This window comes from Scyliorhinus torazame, chromosome 2 (assembly GCF_047496885.1).
Source record: "Scyliorhinus torazame isolate Kashiwa2021f chromosome 2, sScyTor2.1, whole genome shotgun sequence".
Lineage (NCBI taxonomy): Eukaryota > Metazoa > Chordata > Chondrichthyes > Carcharhiniformes > Scyliorhinidae > Scyliorhinus > Scyliorhinus torazame.
In genome coordinates, this window is record NC_092708.1 from 380,376,952 (window position 1) to 380,397,649 (window position 20,698).

At 46.9% G+C, this 20,698-nt stretch overlaps 1 protein-coding gene across 1 annotated transcript in view; it reads left to right on the forward strand.

The window, feature by feature from the left end:
* The window catches only part of LOC140404969 (exportin-1-like), a 92,618-nt gene that overhangs the window by 47,460 nt on the left and 24,460 nt on the right, over window positions 1-20,698 (forward strand). The window contains exons 10-16 of the mRNA XM_072493570.1: window positions 6,069-6,197; window positions 7,134-7,292; window positions 14,075-14,269; window positions 15,357-15,495; window positions 17,674-17,855; window positions 18,243-18,399; window positions 19,907-20,070. Of these exons, the coding sequence (XP_072349671.1) occupies window positions 6,069-6,197; window positions 7,134-7,292; window positions 14,075-14,269; window positions 15,357-15,495; window positions 17,674-17,855; window positions 18,243-18,399; window positions 19,907-20,070 (1,125 nt within the window). The remainder of the gene's footprint in view (window positions 1-6,068; window positions 6,198-7,133; window positions 7,293-14,074; window positions 14,270-15,356; window positions 15,496-17,673; window positions 17,856-18,242; window positions 18,400-19,906; window positions 20,071-20,698) is intronic.

Sequence of the window (20,698 nt, forward strand, 5' to 3'; positions counted from 1 at the left end):
CTGTAGCATCGGTGTCAGCACCTCCCTCTTCAGCAGCTCCACGCACCGTCTCACAATTTCATCCTGCTCAGGCCCCCATGTCGCCTGCGCTTTCTCCGCCGCCATCTTGTACTTCTCTCTTTCTGACTCTTTGGTCGACAATTCCTCGCGCTGCAGCCGCCGCCGCCGTTTTTTTCCTCCTTCGTTTGGGGGGGACTCCCTTCTCACACACCCCACACCGGGTTGCGTCGTCGAAAAATTCCCCGTTGGGGCTCTTAAAAGAGCCTGAAGGTCCGTCGGAGCTGGAGCCGCCGAAGCGTGCGGCTAGCTAGGCATCACCGCAACCGGAAGTCCCTTCAGTGGCCTTGATGAGGTCTTTTCACAGTTGTTCCCTCTGCTGCTAGAATTCACCTTTGATACAGGCCCTCAGGTCAGCTTGCAGCTTTAAGCTTGCCCTTCCCCCGCCTGCATGCTGGAAGAGGCCCTGTTTATCCTGCAGTTGCAGCCAAATGTTTTACTGTTTCTGCCGTGTCTGGCAACCCAGAGACATACCCTTCCTGGGGGACACTGTCGGGGGAATATTGCAGCCTTCTTCCCACACCGGGAAATGTCAAACAAATGCCGTGGGGGCCCTGTAAAAGAGCCCAAAAGTCAGTTCCAAGCAGGAGCTGCCGAATATGCGACCTAGCTCTGCATAGCCGCACCCGGAAGTGATATCCTGTTTTCTGATGCCATTTTGGCTACCGATGACTTCTGTTCAATGAGGAGCAATAAAACCAGGCACATTGGAGAACAGTGTGAGGCAATTAGATTTTTTTTTCTCTTGGAAACTCCTGCACTTGGTTTTTTTTTTTTTTGAAGAGTGCCTTAGCCTATCTTGTAAATTGGCTGTTGAGTAGTATCAGCGTAACTGCTGTTACAGCCACAAACACACACCAAGTTGTAGGCATACGCTAAACGCTGCAACGAAAATAAAGATTTCTAGTGATCTTTTGAGGGCAAGTTCTGGGGATGTTTATTCCTGGTCTCCGATGACTCTGCCTGGACTATGCACTCGATACCAACAACTTGCATTTTTGTGTATTTGTGCGTAGGTCATTGAATGTGGTGAGGTTGGTTGAAAGCGCAGTGAATGAAACATTCAGCATCCTGGGCTTTATCATTGGGGGCATAGAAAACATGCAAGAACATTATATGTTGAACTTGATTAAGCCTGGTTAAGCCTGCACTGGAGTATTGCGTTGAGTTTTGGCCACCACACTTGAGGGAAGGGTATGAAGGCATCCGAGAGATTATCGAAACGATTCACGTGATTGGTTCTAGAAATTAGGTACTTCAATTAAAGTGGAAAGATTGGAGTAGCTGCAACTGTTCTCCTTGGAGAAGAGGTGGTTGGGGGGGGGGGTTTAATAGAGGGGGGGAGGGTTTAATAGAGGGGGGGGAGGGTTTAATAGAGGGGGGGGAGGGTTTAATAGAGGGGGGGGGAGGGTTTAATAGAGGGGGGGAGGGTTTAATAGAGGGGGGGAGGGTTTAATAGAGGGGGGGAAGGGTTTAATAGAGGGGGGGGAAGGGTTTAATAGAGGGGGGGAGGGTTTAATAGAGGGGGGGAGGGTTTAATAGAGGGGGGGGAGGGTTTAATAGAGGGGGGGGAGGGTTTAATAGAGGGGGGGGAGGGTTTAATAGAGGGGGGGAGGGTTTAATAGAGGGGGGGGAGGGTTTAATAGAGGGGGGGGAGGGTTTAATAGAGGGGGGGAGGGTTTAATAGAGGGGGGGAAGGGTTTAATAGAGGGGGGGGAAGGGTTTAATAGAGGGGGGGAGGGTTTAATAGAGGGGGGGAGGGTTTAATAGAGGGGGGGAGGGTTTAATAGAGGGGGGGGAGGGTTTAATAGAGGGGGGGGAGGGTTTAATAGAGGGGGGGAGGGTTTAATAGAGGGGGGGGAGGGTTTAATAGAGGGGGGGGAGGGTTTAATAGAGGGGGGGGAGGGTTTAATAGAGGGGGGGAGGGTTTAATAGGTGCTCTGGGATCTCAGCAGTGTAAATATGAGAAACTGGAAGGATTGGGAATTAGAGGGCACAGATTTGAGGTCATTGGCAAATTGAGGCAAACCCTTTTCACGCAGTGAGGTGCTAGAGTCCATTGAGGCTTTCAAAAGGCAATTGGATTATTATTTGAGAAGGAAAACATTGCACGGAGGAAAAGCAGGGGAGTGGCACTAGGTGCATTGCCCCTGCAGCGGGCCGACGCCATTGGCTGAATGGCCTTGTGCTGTAACCGCTCCGTGATTCGATGCAGCACTTGGAGAAAATCTTTCCCTGGCATTTTGCAGCCGAAGGTGGTGATTTTGATTTTTCAATATTTAACTGGAGGGTATTGTGGCTATTTAAAAAAAAGCATAGACGTTGGACAAGCAATCTGACAACACTTGAGCAATGTGAAGAATTGGAGCTGGATTTTACTGACGTGTGTGGAATTTATCCCAGTCGTCCCTCTGAGGAGACAACTGAACAAGGTTGACGCATGTCTTCTGTATATTATTGCGTGAAATCTGGTAAATTTTGTTTTATGATTCGGTTTTTTAACATTTTAACCACATTTTGAATTCCACATGCCCATCTGTAGCATTAAGAGGAAAAAGGTGACTTATGTAAGGCTGAGGAAACAAGGTTCAGACAGGGCATTGGAGGGATACAAGATAGCCAGGAGGGAATTGAAGAAAGGGATTAGGAGAGCTAAGAGAGGGCATGAACAATCTTTGGCGGGTAGGATCAAGGAAAACCCCAAGGCCTTTTACACATATGTGAGAAATATGAGAATGACTAGAGCGAGGGTAGGTCCGATCAAGGACAGTAGCGGGAGATTGTGTATTGAGTCTGAAGAGATAGGAGAGGTCTTGAACGAGTACTTTTCTTCTGTATTTACAAATGAGAGGGGCCATATTGTTGGAGAGGACTGTTTGAAACAGATTGGTAAGCTCGAGGAAATACTTGTTAGGAAGGAAGATGTGTTGGGCATTTTGAAAAACTTGAGGATAGACAAGTCCCCCGGGCCTGACGGGATATATCCAAGGATTCTATGGGAAGCAAGAGATGAAATTGCAGAGCCGTTGGCAATGATCTTTTCGTCCTCACTGTCAACAGGGGTGGTACCAGGGGATTGGAGAGTGGCGAATGTCGTGCCCCTGTTCAAAAAAGGGACTAGGGATAACCCTGGGAATTACAGGCCAGTTAGTCTTACTTCGGTGGTAGGCAAAGTAATGGAAAGGGTACTGAAGGATAGGATTTCTGAGCATCTGGAAAGACACTGCTTGATTAGGGATAGTCAGCACGGATTTGTGAGGGGTAGGTCTTGCCTTACAAATCTTATTGAATTCTTTGAGGAGATGACCAAGCATGTGGATGAAGGTAAAGCAGTGGATGTACTGTACATGGATTTTAGTAAGGCATTTGATAAAGTTCCCCATGGTAGGCTTATGCAGAAAGTAAGGAGGCATGGGGTAGTGGGAAATTTGGCCAGTTGGATAACGAACTGGCTAACCGATAGAAGTCAGAGAGTGGTGGTGGATGGCAAATATTCAGCCTGGATCCCAGTTACCAGTGGCGTACCGCAGGGATCAGTTCTGGGTCCTCTGCTGTTTGTGATTTTCATTAATGACTTGGATGAGGGAGTTGAAGGGTGGGTCAGTAAATTTGCAGATGATACGAAGATTGGTGGAGTTGTGGATAGTAAGGAGGGCTGTTGTCGGCTGCAAAGAGACATAGATAGGATGCAGAGCTGGGCTGAGAAGTGGCAGATGGAGTTTAACCCTGAAAAGTGTGAGGTTGTCCATTTTGGAAGGACAAATATGAATGCGGAATACAGGGTTAACGGTAGAGTTCTTGGCAATGTGGAGGAGCAGAGAGATCTTGGGGTCTATGTTCATACATCTTTGAAAGTTGCCACTCAAGTGGATAGAGCTGTGAAGAAGGCCTATGGTGTGCTCGCGTTCATTAACAGAGGGATTGAATTTAAGAGCCGTGAGGTGATGATGCAGCTGTACAAAACTTTGGTAAGGCCACATTTGGAGTACTGTGTACAGTTCTGGTCGCCTCATTTTAGGAAGGATGTGGAAGCTTTGGAAAAGGTGCAAAGAAGATTTACCAGGATGTTGCCTGGAATGGAGAGTAGGTCTTACGAGGAAAGGTTGAGGGTGCTAGGCCTTTTCTCATTAGAACGGAGAAGGATGAGGGGCGACTTGATAGAGGTTTATAAGATGATCAGGGGAATAGATAGAGTAGACAGTCAGAGACTTTTTCCCCGGGTGGAACAAACCATTACAAGGGGACATAAATTTAAGGTGAAAGGTGGAAGATATAGGAGGGATATCAGAGGTAGGTTCTTTACCCAGAGAGTAGTGGGGGCATGGAATGCACTGCCTGTGGAAGTAGTTGAGTCGGAAACATTAGGGACCTTCAAGCAGCTATTGGATAGGTACATGGATTACGGTTAAATGATGTAGTGTAGATTTATTTGTTCTCAAGGGCAGCACGGTAGCATTGTGGATAGCACAATTGCTTCACAGCTCCAGGGTCCCAGGTTCGATTCCGGCTTGGGTCACTGACTGTGCGGAGTCTGCACGTCCTCCCCGTGTCTGCGTGGGTTTCCTCCGGGTGCTCCGGTTTCCTCCCACAATCCAAAGATGTGCAGGTTAGGTGAATTGGCCAATGATAAATTGCCCTTAATGTCCAAATTGCCCTTGGTGTTGGGTGAAGGTGTTGAGTTTGGGTGGGGTGCTCTTTCCGGGGGCCGGTGCGGGCTCGGGGGGGGCGAGTGGCCTCCTTCTGCACTGTAGATTCAATGATAATCTATGATTAATCTAGGACAAAGGTTCGGCACAACATCGTGGGCCGAAGGGCCTGTTCTGTGCTGTATTTTCTATGTTCTATGTATTGCATCCAGACCAAGTGTATTCTTCAGGTGAAGTGGGGTTAGATGATGGAGGTAATTGGATAAGAAAACACAAATATAGTTAACTCCCTTTTTGGAAATTATATATGTTCTTCCCTTATTTGTATTTAAAAAAAAAAAATTAGAGGACCCAATTCATTTTTTCCAATTAAGGGGCAATTTAGGGTGGCCAATCCACCTACCCTGCACATCTTTGGGTTGTGGGGGTGAAACCCACACAAACACTGGGAGAATTACAAACACCGTACGGACAGTGACCCACAGCCAGGATCGAACCTGGGACCTCGGTGCCGTGAGGCAGCAGTGCTAACCACTGTGCCGCCTTTATTTGTATTTTCATTATAAATGGCATAAGCAGGGGCCGCATGGTGGCACAGTGTTTAGCACTGCTGTCTCACGGCACCAAGGTCCCGGGTTCGATTCCGGCCCTGGGTCACTGTCAGTGTAGAGTTTGCACATTCTCCCAGTGTCTGCGTGGGTCTCACCTTCACAGCCCAAAGATGTGCAGGTTAGGTGATTGATGACGCTAAATTGCCCCTTAATTGGAAACAAAAAAGAATCGGGTACTCCAAATTTATTTTAAAAACAAAATAAAATAAAGAAATGGCCAAAGCATCATGGTGCAGCATCTCCACTGGTAGGAAATTGTAATTATTTTATTGCAAGTTTGTACAGGGCATTTAGAAAGTGTTTGTGCAACTTTTTGGATATGCACGTGATAGCAAAGCAATAAACTGCACCTGATAGAGTAATTCTTAAGGTATTTTTTAATGTTAATGTTGTTGCTGTGTTCATGTTTATGAAATCCCTCCGCATCAACTGGAGAATTTTCCAATGAGTTTGGAAAATTCTGATGCTGAGGGATTTCATGACCATTTAACACAGGATTTGTTAACAACAACATCAACACGAAAGCCTTGTGCTTTCAAGTTTTGTTTACAGTTTGATTCTACCATGTGTACATCCAGAATTACTAAAGTTTTAAGTTGTGCCAGGAATTCGTGTGCACCACGTGTTCCATTTGATTTTGGAATTTATAATGGTAAATTTGACCAGAAAGTGCCTTGGATGCAAAACCTGCACACGTTTAAAGATAACTGCCTCTTTTAACTTTTTCTCCCCTCCCCCCACTCTTTTTGCCTAGTTTCTGAATGTGCCCATGTTTCGAAACGTGACGTTGAAGTGTTTGACGGAAATTGCTGGCGTTAGTGTCAGTCAGTATGATGAACAATTCGTCTCGTTGTTTACATTAACACTCATTCAGCTCAAACAGGTACGTTGGACTTTTTGTGGCCTGGCATCTGATCAGAGAAATCTCAGAACTCACTTAATTTGCAATGTGCCAAGACTCCCCAGTCCATGCTCGCTTTTGCCTGCTGTCATGGAAAGCCTGGGAAACCAAGCTGACTTCCAGGATTTGCTTTGGGGGTCCACTCCTGAGCTGTCTGCAATTGTTCCTTTCGTATCTCTTGCCACCCAGAAGCTCATTACAGGATGCTCTGGTATAGTTGGGTAAAGGTGTAAAACGATGCACTCAATAAGCTCGGGAAATGTAATATTGGACCATTATGATTTGTTGATTGTGAAGTGCTCTGCCTTAAGGTTATGCTTTCTGTGAACCCCAGTGCCGTAATCTGATTTAGATTTATCAGCAAAATGGTAGTTTCCCGACTCGATAGAACAGATTTTGCATAACGTGTTGCGTTTAACTTGGCTCCAAAGGACCTGTCCTCGGAATGACACTGTACGTTTAGTCATTTGCAATTACTGACACATTCCACTCGAGGATGAGGATATCAAAAAAGAACTCCATTGATTTTTTTTTTTTTAAAAGAACAAAATCTGATCACTGTTTAAAAAAAATAAAATAAATTTAGAGTCCCCGAGTTTCCCCCCCCCCTCCCCCATCCAATTAATTGCATGGCCAATCCATCTAACCTGCACATCTTTCGGTTGTGGGGGTGAAACCCATGCAGACACGGGAAGAATGTGCAAACTCCACACGGATAGTGACTCGGGGCTGGGATTCAAACCCGGGTCCTCGGTGCCATAGTCCCAGTGTTAACCACTGCGCCACGTGCCGCCCATTGATCACTGTTTTTTATACGTTTCCGCCAGTGCTCATTCATTTTGAGTTACAATTGCGACAAATAGAAATAATAGTGGATGTGCTTATTCAATTCAATCCCCAAGCTTTAATCTCTTTCAGATGCTACCTGTGAATACTAACATTCGTCTTGCATATGCAAATGGAAAGGATGATGAGCAGAACTTTATTCAGAACCTGAGTCTCTTCTTGTGCACTTTCTTGAAGGAGCATGGTACACTGGTAGAAAGGACACTGGAGCTCAGAGAGGCTCTCTTGGATGTACGTATGAAAGGAGTGATGGCACACTATGATAACTTCCTCTGCTTCTTCAGTAACCTATGCTGGCATTATGATTGCACAGGTGCTGTTAGTCTCCCGGGTCCTACTGTTCTTGTTGAGAGAGTCTAGACAGTGAATATTGAAAGGATGATGATGAATAATCATGGAGAACATTCCTGCATGCATTTTCTAGCACAGTGGGGTAAATGGTTTGGCACGAGGACTTATTCCATGAGTCTCAACACTTGCACAGTGTAATATGCCAACCAAATACCATTAGCCTAGTGAGAACTGGTGGTTGCGAGGATGCTGCATTCTAAAATGCGATCAATGGTTGCATGAAGAGGGTCAAATGCATAGCATGGTAGGACCAGGGGGGAAGGACCAACATTTGGGCTGGTGTTAAAAACAATTTTTTTTCTATAAATTTCGGGAACCCAATTTTTTTTTTTTTTCCAATTAAGGGGCAATTTAGCATGGCCAATCCACCTAACCTGCACATCTTTGGGTTGTGGGGGTAAAACCCACGCAGACACTGGGAGAAAGTGCAAACTCCGCACGGACAGTGACCTGGGGCCGGGATCGAACCTGGATCCTCGGCACTGTAGGCAGCAGTGCTAACCACTACGCCACCGTGCTGCCCATTTAAAAAATGATTCTTGAGAAAAGAACAGATGTGCTGGCGACTGGTCCTATCGTTATTGGCAGTTATAATCCATAATCCTAGTTGGTGATAATTATCTGTTTGCGGGCGAGATTGGCCCCCAGGTGTGATTCCTTTTAACCTACGCACACCATAGGTAATGACACTTCATGCAGGTTGACTAATAGGCAAGGAGGCAATGTAAATATATTGGTCATGGAGGGATGCTGTAATCAACAATGAGTAATAAAGAAGGTGGAAGACCTAGAGAATTGGTCGTGCCGGCAGAACTTGAGGATCGTCGGTCTCCCGGAAGGGTCCGAAGGAGCGGACGCTGGGGCATACATGGCGGGCATGTTTGAGAAGTTACTGGGGGATGGGACATTCTCCTGACCCATGGAGGTGGACAGGGCTCACAGAGCGCTGACTACTCTCCTTGCTAACCTGTAGGACCCCTCCCCCGAGGACAATGGTGGTGAGATTCCACAGGTACTTGGACAAGGAGCGTATTTTACGGTGGACCAGGCAGACACGGAGTTGTAAATGGGAGAACAGTATCCTGCGGATCTATTAGGATCTGAGTGCGGATGTAGCCAGGGGAAGAGCGAGGTTCAATCAGATAAAGTCGACCCTTTTTAAGAAAAAGGTGAAGTTTGGACTGCTGTATCCGGCCTGCCTTCGGATCACGTATGAGGACCAACATTTTTATTTTGAGTCGCCCGAGGAAGTGATGGACTTCGAGAATGAAAGGACTGGTGGCGGGCGGACTGAGGTCTTTGAACTTTGCTGCAGCGCTTATGTTTAAAAAGTTTCTTGTTTTTTGGACGTTAGCTGTAATGCCTTCTGTATTGATTTGGGGCCAGTTGCAGAGCTGAGTGAGTTAAAGTTTACATTTGCACTGATGGGGGTTGGAGGTGTGTTTGTTAGATGTTGGATCTTCCGTTTGATCTTTTCTTTGTTTCTCGTGGGGGGGTTTTCGGGCAATTGTGATGGGATTGCTTTACTTTTGAATGTGTGTGTCTGAGTGGGGGGTAGGGAACAACAGGTGGGAGAATGTCTGGCGCCATGGGCGGAGATCACCCAGCTAGCTGGGCGGGCTAGCTCATGGAAGTGCAGTGGGGAGGTAAGCAGATTTTATGATTGTTGAAGGGATTGGTTTACATAGTGCTGTTACTAGGGGGGGGGGGGGAGAAATGTTCTGCTGATTGGGGGGACGGACGTTTGCTGTGGGACAGAAAGGATGTCGGGGGCGGAGGCTGTTTGGGGGCGGGCCGGCAGATGCGTGGGGCGCGGGCTGGAGACTGGCCCAAGAAAGGTGATGGCTGATTGGCAATGGGGGGGCGATGAGCCCCCCAACTAGGCTGATCACATGGAATGTGAGAGGGTAAATGGGCCGGTTAAGAGGGCACGCGTGTTCGCGCATTTGAGGGAACTGAAGGCGGACGTGGTAATGTTACAGGAGACGCACCTTAAAGTAACTGATTAGATTAAGGAAGGGATGGGTCGAATAGATTTTTCACTTGGGGCTGGACTCGAAGACTAGAGGGGTCGCGATCCTGATTAATAAGCAAGTGGTATTTGAGGTGGGAAGAATAGTTGCGGATGTGGGAGGCCGGTACATTATGGTCAGTGGGAAGCTGGAGGGGTTGCCGGTGGTGCTAGTGAATGTGTACGCACCAAATTGGGATGATGTGGAGTTTATAAAGAGATGTTGAGGAAGATCCCGGACCTGGATTTTCATAAGTTGGTCACGGGAGTGGACTGTAACACCGCTATCGACCCGGGTTGGACCGGTCGAGCTCTAGGATGGGCAGGGTGCCAGCAATGGCAAAGGAGCTAATGGGGTTCATGGAGCAAATGTGGGGGGGTGGACCCATGGAGATTTGGGCAGCCGAGAGTGAAGGAATTCTCCTTCTACTCACGCGTGCATAAAGTGTACTCCCGGATTGATTTTTTAAATTTTGAACCGGGCTCTACTGATGGGGGTAGTGGACACTGGGTATTCGGCGATCACAATCTCACATCATGCCCCGCACTGGGTTGACCTACAGGTTAGCAAGGAGAGTAGCCAGCACCCGCACTGGAGGCTGGATGTGGGACTTTTAGCTGATGAAGAGGTGTGTGGGCGGCTGAGGAAATTTATTCGGAACTACCTGGAAGTCAATGAACGGGTGAAGTTCCGGCGGCAGTGGTCTGGGAGGCATTGAAGGCAGTAGTTCGAGGGGAGTTGATCTCGATACAGGCCCACAGGGAGAAGGTAGACCGAGCAGAGACGGACCGACTGATAAAAGGAGATATTGCAGGTCAACAGGAGGTATGCGGAGACCCCAGAGGCAGGGCTTCTAAGGGAGCAACGGCGGCTACAGGCGGGGTTTGGCTTGTTAACTACAGTGAGGGTGGTGGAACAGCTGAGGAAGGCAAGGGGGGATCTATGAACATGGGGAGAAGGCTAGCAGAATGCTTGCGCAACAGCTTAGAAAGAGTGAGGCAGCCGGGGAGGAGCAGCCAGATGGGGAAAGTAAAGGACGGGGACAGGAACCTGATCAGAGATTCAGCAGGGGTTAATAGGGCGTTCAAGGAGTTTTGCAGTTCTATGAGTCGGAAACCCCAGCTGGGCCGGAGGGGATGAGGCACTTTTTAGGGGAGCTGAATTTCCCGAAGGGGGGGTTGGTAGAAGGGCTGGGGGCCCCGATCGGGTTGGAGGAAATAGCAAAGGGGCTGAAGGCCATGCAGTCGGGTAAAGTTCCAGGGCCAACCGGTACCCAGTGGAGTTCTGTAAAACGTTCTCTGGGATATTGGGGCCGCTGTTGATTAGGACATTCAATGAGGCAAGGGAACATGGGGTGCTTCCCCCGACGATGTCACAGGCCACAATCTCATTGATCCTGAAGCGGGATAAGGACCTGGAGCTACGCAGGTCCTACAGGCCGATCTCCCTACTAAATATGGATGCCAAATTGCTGCCCAAAATCTTATGTCCTCCAGGATTGAAGACTGTGTTCCGGACAGGATTGGGGAGGACCAGTCTGGATTCGTTAAGGGTAGGCAGTTGGTGGGACTGTGTTCCGGACAGAATTGGGGAGGACCAGACGGGATTTGTTAAAGGAAGGCAGTTGGCGGCCAACGTAAGAAGGTTGTTAATGTGATTATGATGCCCCCAGAGGGTAGGGATGTGGAGGTAGTGGTCGCAATGGACGCAGAGATGGCTTTTGATCGGGTGGAATGGGAATATCTGTGGGAGGTACTGGGGCAGTATAGAGTTGGGCGGGGCTTTATTAACTGGGTCAAGCTGTTGTATCAGGCTCTGGTCGCGAGCGTACGGATGAACAGGTCACCATCAGACTATTTTAGGCTGTTTCGGGGGACGAGACAGGGATGCCCCCTCTCCCACTGTTGTTCACGCTAGCTATAGAGCCGCTGGCAATTGCGCTGAGAGCCTCAAGGGGCTGGAAGGGGCTCGTCCGGGGGGAGTGGAACACAGAGTCTCGCTTTACGCTGTAGCCACCTAAAATGGCTGAATCCCTATTAATTTGGCCAAAACCCGATTTAAAATGGCTAACCGAAAAGGCTGATGGGAAAAGCAGCCAACAGGACACAAACGGACAGCTGCAGACAGAATAGCGTATTCGGCTCTGGGGAAGTCGGCCCAGATCGATACTTAAGACTATTAGCAGCACATCAACCCAGACATCTGCAGTTTAATCGGCTATCCCCGGGAACAATTGCAACATATTAGCAATTGAATGCCGGGCCAGACCTCTCGGCGCCAGCAGTGGCCAAAACAAAGACAGGTGAACGACCACGCCCAGATCGAGGAATCGCCCCATTATTGGAGCTTATCGAACCCAGTGATTGGGAACAAGTCCAATCACTTGGGACTCCGGGTCAAGGGCCGCCCCGAGAGGCGGGAAGCCCCTGGGCCCTATAAAGTGAGTGGCCAAGTTCAGATTTCGCTCTCTCCCTTCTTCTTCTGCTCGCAACCTTCGCAAGAAACATCGACAAGAAACCGTAAGTTTGACTCCAGCGATCACTACCCGATAGAGACTCCTAGCCGTCGACCTGTATCAGCCTTTTGAATCCCGCAGGCCAGATCCAATTCGATAAACCATTTGTTTCCCTGACCTGGTGGGCCATCCCCAAAAGTTAAGTATTGGCCAGTAGTAGTAGGTTTCGATATAGATAGTAGGATTATTGTGTAAGTATCTATTGCTGTACATAATAAATGACCGTTGAATTCAATCTTACTAAGCGGTGTGCTGTCTTATTAATCATAACTAGAGCTTGAACCACGTGGCGGTATCAGAAAGATACCTGGCGACTCGTGAGCAAAGGTGACATAATTAGAGCTAATAAAACTAAGGCTAATAAGAGCAACAACGCAGATGACCTGCTCCTGTATGTATCGGACCCAGCAGAGGGGATGTAAGAAATTGAGGATTCTGGGGGAATTTGGCCGGTTTTCGGGGTATACACTAAGTATGGGGAAAAGTGAGATATTTGCGGTCCAGACAAGGGGGCAGGAGAGGCGATTGGGGGAGCTGCCGTTTAGGGTGGTAGGGGGAAGCTTTCGATACCTAGGCATCCAGGTGGCACGGGAATGGGAATGGCTGCACATGTCAAAATTGGCCTGATTAGCAGACCAAATGAAGGACGATTTTCGAAGGTGGGGCGTGCTTCTGTTCCAGCTGGGAGGGGGCAGACCGTGAAAATGATGGTTCTCCTGAGATTCCTGTTTGTGTTTCAGTGTCTCCCCGTCTTTATTCCACGGTTCTTTAAACGGGTCAATAAGGTGATCACTGGCTTTGTATGGGTGGGTAAGACCCCGCGAGTAAAAAAAGGGATGCTTGAGCGGAGCCAGGGGGAGGGCGGGCTGGCGCTGCCGAACTTTATTATTGGGCGGCGAATATATCCATGATCAGGAAGTGTGGGTGGTGGGGGGAGGGTCGGCATGGGAGTGTATGGAGGCGGTTTCACTCAAGGGCACCAGTTTGGGGGCGTTGGTAACGGCGCCTCTGCCATTCCCGCCGACATGGTACTCCATCAGCCCCGTGGTGGTGGCGGCCCTGAGGGTCTGGGGGCAATGGAGGAGGCATGTGGGAGCGGAGGGAGCTTTGGTGTTGTCTCCAATCTGTAATAATCTCCGGTTTGCCCTGGGAAGACTGGATGGCAGAGAGCAGGGATTGAGAGGATGGGGGATATGTTTATGGAGGGGAGCTTTTCTAGCCTGAGTGAGTTGGAGGAGAAATTCGGATTGGCGAGGGGAAATGAGTTTAGGTACCTGCAGGTGCTGGACTGCCTACGCAGGCAGGTCTCAACCTACCCGCTCCAACCACCAAGTAGGATACAGGATAGGGTAGTTTCTAGAATGTGGGTGGGAGAAGGGAGGGTTTCTGACATTTACAAGGAACTCATGGGGTCAGAGGAGACGCAGACCGAGGACTTGAAACGCAAGTGGGAAGAGGAGTTAGGAGGAGAGATAGAGGATGGTCTCTGGGTGGATGCGTTGAGTAGAATCAACGCGTCCACTGTGCCAGGCTCAGCCTGATACAATTTAAGGTCGTTCACCGGGCCCACATTACAGTGGCCCAGATGAGCAGGTTCTTTGGGCTGGAAGACAGGTGCGCAAGGTGTGCGGGAGGACCAGCGAACCATGTCCATATGTTCTGGGCATGCCCGAAGCTTAGGGGATTCTGGCAGGGATTTGCGGATGTCATTTCCAAGGTGTTAAAAACAAGGGTGGCCCAGACGTGGCGATTTTCGGAGTGTTCGAAGACCCGGGAATCCAGGAGGAGAAAGTGGCAGACGTTCTGGCCTTTGCTTCCCTGGTAGCCCGGAGACTGCTACTATTAGCTTGGAGGAACTCAAAGCCCCCGAAGTCGGAGACCTGGCTAACTGACATGGCTAGCTTTCTCTGTTTGGAGACAATCAAGTTTGCCTTGAGGGTCATTGTTAGGGTTCGCGTGGAGGTGGCAGCCGTTTGTCGAATTTGCACCTTGACAATTGCAAGATCTTTCAAAAGTGATCTACAGCTAGAGTTTTGAAGTGTAGCCAGTGACTGGGCATTGCTGGAATCTTTGTAATTATTGAACCCAAGCAGGCACATTGCTAATATTTTCTTTTGCCTTTTTTGACGCGACAGGGCCTACACTACATGATTCTGATATCGGAAGTGGAAGAGATAGAAATTTTTAAAATCTGTTTGGAGTACTGGAATCATCTGGCGGGAGAGCTTTATCGTGAAAATCCCTTTTCCATTAGTGCATCTCCTGCTCTGGGGAATCCTCACAGTGACGTCCCTCCCAGGAGGCAGATCTACCTCCCAGTGCTGTCTAAGGTGTGTATGTGTGGTTTTAACAGTTGATGAAATGGACCCTTCCACACTTCGAAGGGCCAGTAATGGATTATCCCAACCTGGACACTCTCCTGATCTCTCCCTTTCCCGATCTCTCCCTTTCCCAGAAAGGAAATTGTAGAATCTAACCTGACATCTTCGTGTATTCCTTGGCTGTTCTTATGTTCCCAAATTGTTGAATGCTAATAAGAATTTTAATCTATAATTTCTGCTTTAGCAAGATGCTACACAATTTTTAAATTATCCTGTACTCAAAAAGTGAACAATGTTTCACCAACAGTGGGTTTAACTTTAATATTATCCCTCCATTTTTTGGGTTAGAATAAGACACTTCTGGATCTGGATGGGTGGCTGTGAGGGGATGTTGGTGCTGAATTTATATTTTATTTTATTTCATTCTTTTTTTTTTTTTTTTTTGTTTCCAGGTCCTGACCCATCATTGCCCACACATCTGATTCAATTCACCTGTTTTGTTGTTTTGCCTCCCTCCTGGTTGGCATCCATGTCCTTCACTCTATTTGGCATAGTAACTGTTGCAGACATGGATAGCATCACAATAATGTGCGACATTGTATGGTTTCATGATAGTATTGAAGTTAAGTCGGTCTGGGTACAGACTGCATCGACTGATCACCACTGACCTCGCCGAAACTCCTCGCCATAATAAAAACTAAATTGTAGCGGTTCGGCGATCTTTTAAAAAAAAAATTATAAGTCTTCCCTCGTCTTTCAGAAGCGCCCTCAAGTTATTCATGCTTGCCCCTTCAATCTGCCCAAGCTAGATGATGCCAAGAAGGCAGTCAGTTGGCCCGATACCAGCATCAGTCTCTGATTAGCTATTCAAAGCTTGCCGCCACCATCTCGATGTCACGTTTCGCTCTTACAAACTGTAGAAAATGTGAGCCCAAGCCCATTTTCAACCGTTCTGGACGAACGATAGCTTGTTGAGATTCCATACAATCTAAGGCTTTCATCACAACCATTATGCCCAGAACTCAATTCAGTGAAATATCCTTAAGTCAAAAGACTATTAGTGCAATAAATTTGTGGATTTCTCTCTTTTTTTCAGGTGAGGCTTATAATGATCAGCCGAATGGCGAAACCAGAAGAGGTGCTTGTGGTTGAGAACGAACAGGGAGAAGTAGTTCGGGAATTCATGAAAGACACGGACTCCATCAACCTGTACAAAACTATGAGGGAGACACTTGGTAAATTTGAGGTTTTTTTTTTAGTTTAACAGTACAAAGGTTTTGCGATGTTGGCCTTTCACTCGATCCCCTGGTTTTGCTGAATGAGTTGATCTCGGCCTGTGGACAACCCCTGGGGTGTTTCAGTTGGGCATTGTGTCTTCTGGAAGTTTAGGCAGGGAGGAGTATGTGTATCCAGGGTTTCTGCACCTGTTCGCTATCCAATGATCTGTTCTGTGCTGGAAAGTGTGTGGGGTTGTCAGATAAAGAAGGTTTGAGTCCAGTTAAGCCTCTACTTGCTCACTATGCTGGGTCACCTCAAGATTGAGTGAGATACTGGAGGGTATGGCATAATCCCAGGGTTAAGGGAGTGACTGGGGAGCTTTGACTTTGACTGCCCCCTCAATATGTTTCTTTCTCTCCTTGTGGGGTAATTCCTAGGGAATGGTGGTTGTGTTACTGGCCTAGTAGGCAAGAGGTCCACGCTCCTGCTCTAGCCTAGAGTCATGGGTTCAAATCCCACCGTGATAGCTGATGAACATTTGAATTCAGTTAATAAAATCTGGAATGCAAAGCTAGTCTGGGTTGGTGGCCATGAAACCGCCATTAACGGTGGTTAAAAACCCAATGGTTCACTGATGTCCTTTTGGGGGAAGGAATTCTGCCTTCCTTACTTGGTCGCCTACATGTGACTCTAGACCCAAAGCAAGAACCAGGGGAGGTGGTGGCTTGGTGGTATTGTCAATAGACTAGGTAATCCAAAAATGCAGGGTTCAATAGAAGCAGACGGTTTTCCAGTAGCTCAGGAGTCCAAAACAAAGGGACATTGAAGCAATAGAAAGCTATTTACAGAAGGTTATTGGATGTTGCGGTGCGCATGTCATTTTTTTTTTCAAGATTGGGTTGGATAGGTGGATTAATAATAGAGGGGTGAATAATAGATGGGACTGGGCCTGATGTAATTGAAACAGAAAATAAAATGGCAACACGAGTGGTTGGGCGGGATTGGCCAGTTCCAGGTTGCAGTTTGTGTGTATTTTCTTGTCGGCCACACCACAAATTGTTGCCGGTGTTGTTGTTAAACGAGGCCTGGGAATCAGTCTTGAACTTTTGCTTGTAGCGTGATGTGGCTCTGGGGGTGGAGGTGGAATGATGTGCGGAAAGAAATGATCGCCTTCTGAATTGTGGTTAGTTCCCATGAAAGAACCTTAACATCTATTTTATCCACTCTTGGTGCTCCAATTAGCTATACAAATGAATGTTACTATTTCTGACACATCTCTACCAAAAATATTCACATGTTTTCCCTTGACCGGCATGGTGTATTTGCAGTTGTTTTGTGTTCTTGTATCTCTGTCAACGAATGGAATGTTTTCTGCTTTATGGGGACCCATAATCATCATCTAGCACTTCTCTGGTCATAACGTGGGGTTAGGGTCAGAGTAATGCTCCCACTCTGTTCAAACAATGTGCCTCCGGTCTAACCTCTGGATAATGAACCGATGTAACCTTTTCTATATTCTGTCCTGTGGAGGAGACCAAGTTAGGGATAATGTATGCTCTGGGGTCTCTGCCCAAGCTCTTCCTGTGTAGGATGTTGAGCACGATCATTTAATCCTATCCATCCAGGCCCTTAACTCTCCATATACCAGTGAGACTCCTTCTTAAAAAATAAATAAATAATAATTTAAAGTACCCAATTCATTTTTTCCCCCAATTAAAGTTAAGCATGGCCAATCTATCTACCCTGCACTTTCTTTGGGGTTGTGGGGGTGAGACCCACGCAAACACTGGGAGAATGTGCAAACTACACACACGTGGTGACCCAGGGCCAGGATCGAACCCGGGGCTGTGAGGCAGCAGTGCTAGCCACTGCGCCACCGTGCAGCCCTCGGCTAGACTCCTTTTGGGTACTGTGGTATTTCACTTAGAAATACTTGTTCCAGCACTAATGTGTTTTAATAAAGCAGCCCATGGCACAGCCAGTTGAGAAGAATGTGAAGGACAGTTCCAGCATGAGCATTTTACAAGAAGGCATAGGTAACATAGGTCAAAAATATAGAAAGGGGGGGGGGGGGGGGAAGAGAGAACCAGAGACGGACACCCTTGATCTCGTTCATTCGTGATCTCATCCGTTTGAAGGAATTGGAAAATGTTGACACCCAAGTTTGAATCGGCTTCTTTGTTTTCCTGTTTCAGTGTACCTCACACATTTAGACTATGCTGACACAGAATGCATAATGACCGAGAAGCTACACAACCAAGTGAACGGTACGGAATGGTCATGGAAGAACCTCAACACTCTTTGCTGGGCTATCGGCTCCATTAGTGGGGCGATGCACGAAGAGGACGAGAAACGTTTCCTCGTCACAGTCATCAAGGTCAGCTGGTGTTAGTGAATCCCTGGAATCTACTGCAACCCTACAACCTTCAACGGATATCTGCATTCCTCTAACTCTCACACCGCGCCATGCGTTTGGTCATCTTGATACAATACACCCTGAACAGCTCCCAAGTGTTACGCTTTGCTCCTGTGAAGTTTCATTGCATTAAAGGTGCTCTGAAAGTTGTGTTTGTTGAGCAATGCCCGCTTCGTATTCTCACTTGGGCAAGGATCTCGCCCCCAAATCCAGTCTCGGATAGGGAGTAACCCATGTTTTTCACTTGGAGATTTAGGGATTGGTAGTAGCTAGAACACAAAATAAATATGTGATGCCTTGATTCACTTTGCTTGTTTTACTTACCATTTGAATCTTTTGGTTCTCAAGGATTTGCTAGGCCTTTGTGAGCAAAAGCGTGGGAAGGATAACAAGGCTATTATTGCCTCTAATATAATGTACGTGGTGGGACAGTATCCCCGGTTCCTGCGAGCTCACTGGAAATTCCTAAAGACCGTGGTGAACAAGCTCTTTGAGTTTATGCATGGTAAGGAGTCATGTCGTAAAGCACAGCTTGTAATCAATGTGGACTGGTTGCTGCTGTTTCTTTGCTGTGCTGTTTGCCTGCTCATTGGATGTTGCACAGACTATGAATGTCTCTTTGGTTACAGAATAATGTATATGTCAACTTGTTTTTTATTATTTTAAAGTTTAGAGTACCCAATTTTTTTTTTTTTTTAACCGATTTTATGGGGGAAGTTAGCGTGGCCAATCCACCTACCCTGCACGTTTGTGGATGGTGAGACCCATGCAAACACTGGGAGGATGTGCAAACTCCAGACGGACAGTATATGTCAAATCTGACCTAATTCCACCTTTGTGATACTGATGTACAGTTGCAGCAGTGTGTACCAGCTACAAGATGCACTGCAGCAACTCACCATGGCTCCTCTTGGCAGTGCCTTCCAAACCCGCCACCTCTACCACCTAGAAGAACAAGGACAGCAGGTGCATGGGAGCACCACCACTTGGACGTTCCTTTCCAAGCCACTCACCATCCTGACTTGGAACTATACCGCTGTTCCTTCTGAAGTGTTGGGCGCTCTGCCACACAGATGAACCAACACGGTTGTGAATGGTACAACGCAGTTTTATTTCAGAAAACTATTTACATTGATGTACTGTTCACTGAGGTTCGATCATGTCCCTTGATTCTGTAGACCTATTCCTAATTCTATCTTATGGTGGATGTCTGAGTGGCCTGCAATGAGCTCTGTGCCCTGAGCCGTGTCCTGCTCGAGTGCCCAGGAAGTGTCGTGTTCCCTGTTTTGTACTGTGTATGCTCTTGCCTGTGATTGGCTGTCGTGTTGTGTGTGTTGATTGGTCCGTTGATCTGTCCATCAGTATGTATGTATGTGCTATGATGTGTGCCTGAATATCATGACACCTTCGCTGTCAAAATCCTGGAACTCCCTTCCTAGCAGCATTGTGGGTGTACCTACATCACGTGGACTGCAGCGGTTCAAGAAGGCAAGCTCTCCACCACCTTCTCGAGGGCAATTAGATATGGGCAATAAATGTGCTAGCCTAACCAACCATGCCTACATCCTGTGAAATAATATTTTTAAAATTGGGAACCATTTATTATCATTCTACCCTAACGGTGCATTTACATTTTTGTAATGAATTTGCAGTTGTATTTTTTATAATGTCCCAGAAATAACATTGCAAAAATAATTTGTCCTGTGGGGATTAATATTGTCCTGATTTTACTTTTCTCGAAGGATGGGTACATGGAACCTTTGGTTGCTGGCATTAATTATTTCAGCTGTTCATGGGGCAGATTTAAAAAGGGCAACCCAGTCTCTCTGCAAATTCCATTGACTCCAATGTGGAGATTTGATCTAAAACCCAAGTTTTAAAGCTGATAAAATTCAGATTTTCAATGAAATATGCAACTAAACATATGAGAGAGCTTTTGGAAAATTTTATTTGAGACTAAATAGTGTGTTTTTTATGGGTTTTCTTTTAACCCCCTTGTTATTGCCTGGCAGAAACACACGACGGTGTCCAGGACATGGCCTGTGATACGTTTATTAAGATAGCACAAAAATGTCGACGCCACTTTGTACAAGTTCAAGTGGGAGAGGTGATGCCTTTCATTGATGAAATCTTGACGAACATCAACACCATCATTTGTGACCTGCAGCCTCATCAAGTAAGCGTGGTTATAACTCCAGCGAAGAAAGCTTTCTAGCCAGTCAGTTCACCCTTTGAGAGGATTTATTAAGTAATAAAACACTTTAAAACCAGGTGATAGTTTATCGCACAAGGCCTTTGTTACAAGAGTGTCATTTTGAGTACAGCATGTTCTTGAAAGTCTTTCTCCTGTCCGATTGTTACTCTGGTGTGTGTTGAGGGTTTTGTAAGGAGGAACTTCTTTATATAAACAAATAATGAAGTTTGACAATAACAGTAACTCTGCAAACAGCAATAACTATGAAAGCAGGAGCACTAGTAAAAACAGGTCTTCCTGGGCAGCACGGTGGGAGGAAACTGGAGCACTCGGGGAACATGTCATATCAATAGACCATTAATGCATTTCAATAGCTACACCCTAGACTACAATTAAAGATGTCTACGGCTTGCCTGCAATTTAGAGCCTGAATTGTTTTTTGGTGATACCTGTTACTAACACACTTACGATCCGTGTTTAGTAATGCAATTAAAAATGTAAACAACCTAGTCATTTTGAATCATTCTTTTCCTGTCTCTCATCATTTAAACTGTTCCAATTTCCTCTTGATCTAAATTGTTCAGACTTCTTACTCTTTCTCTGTAGAGCT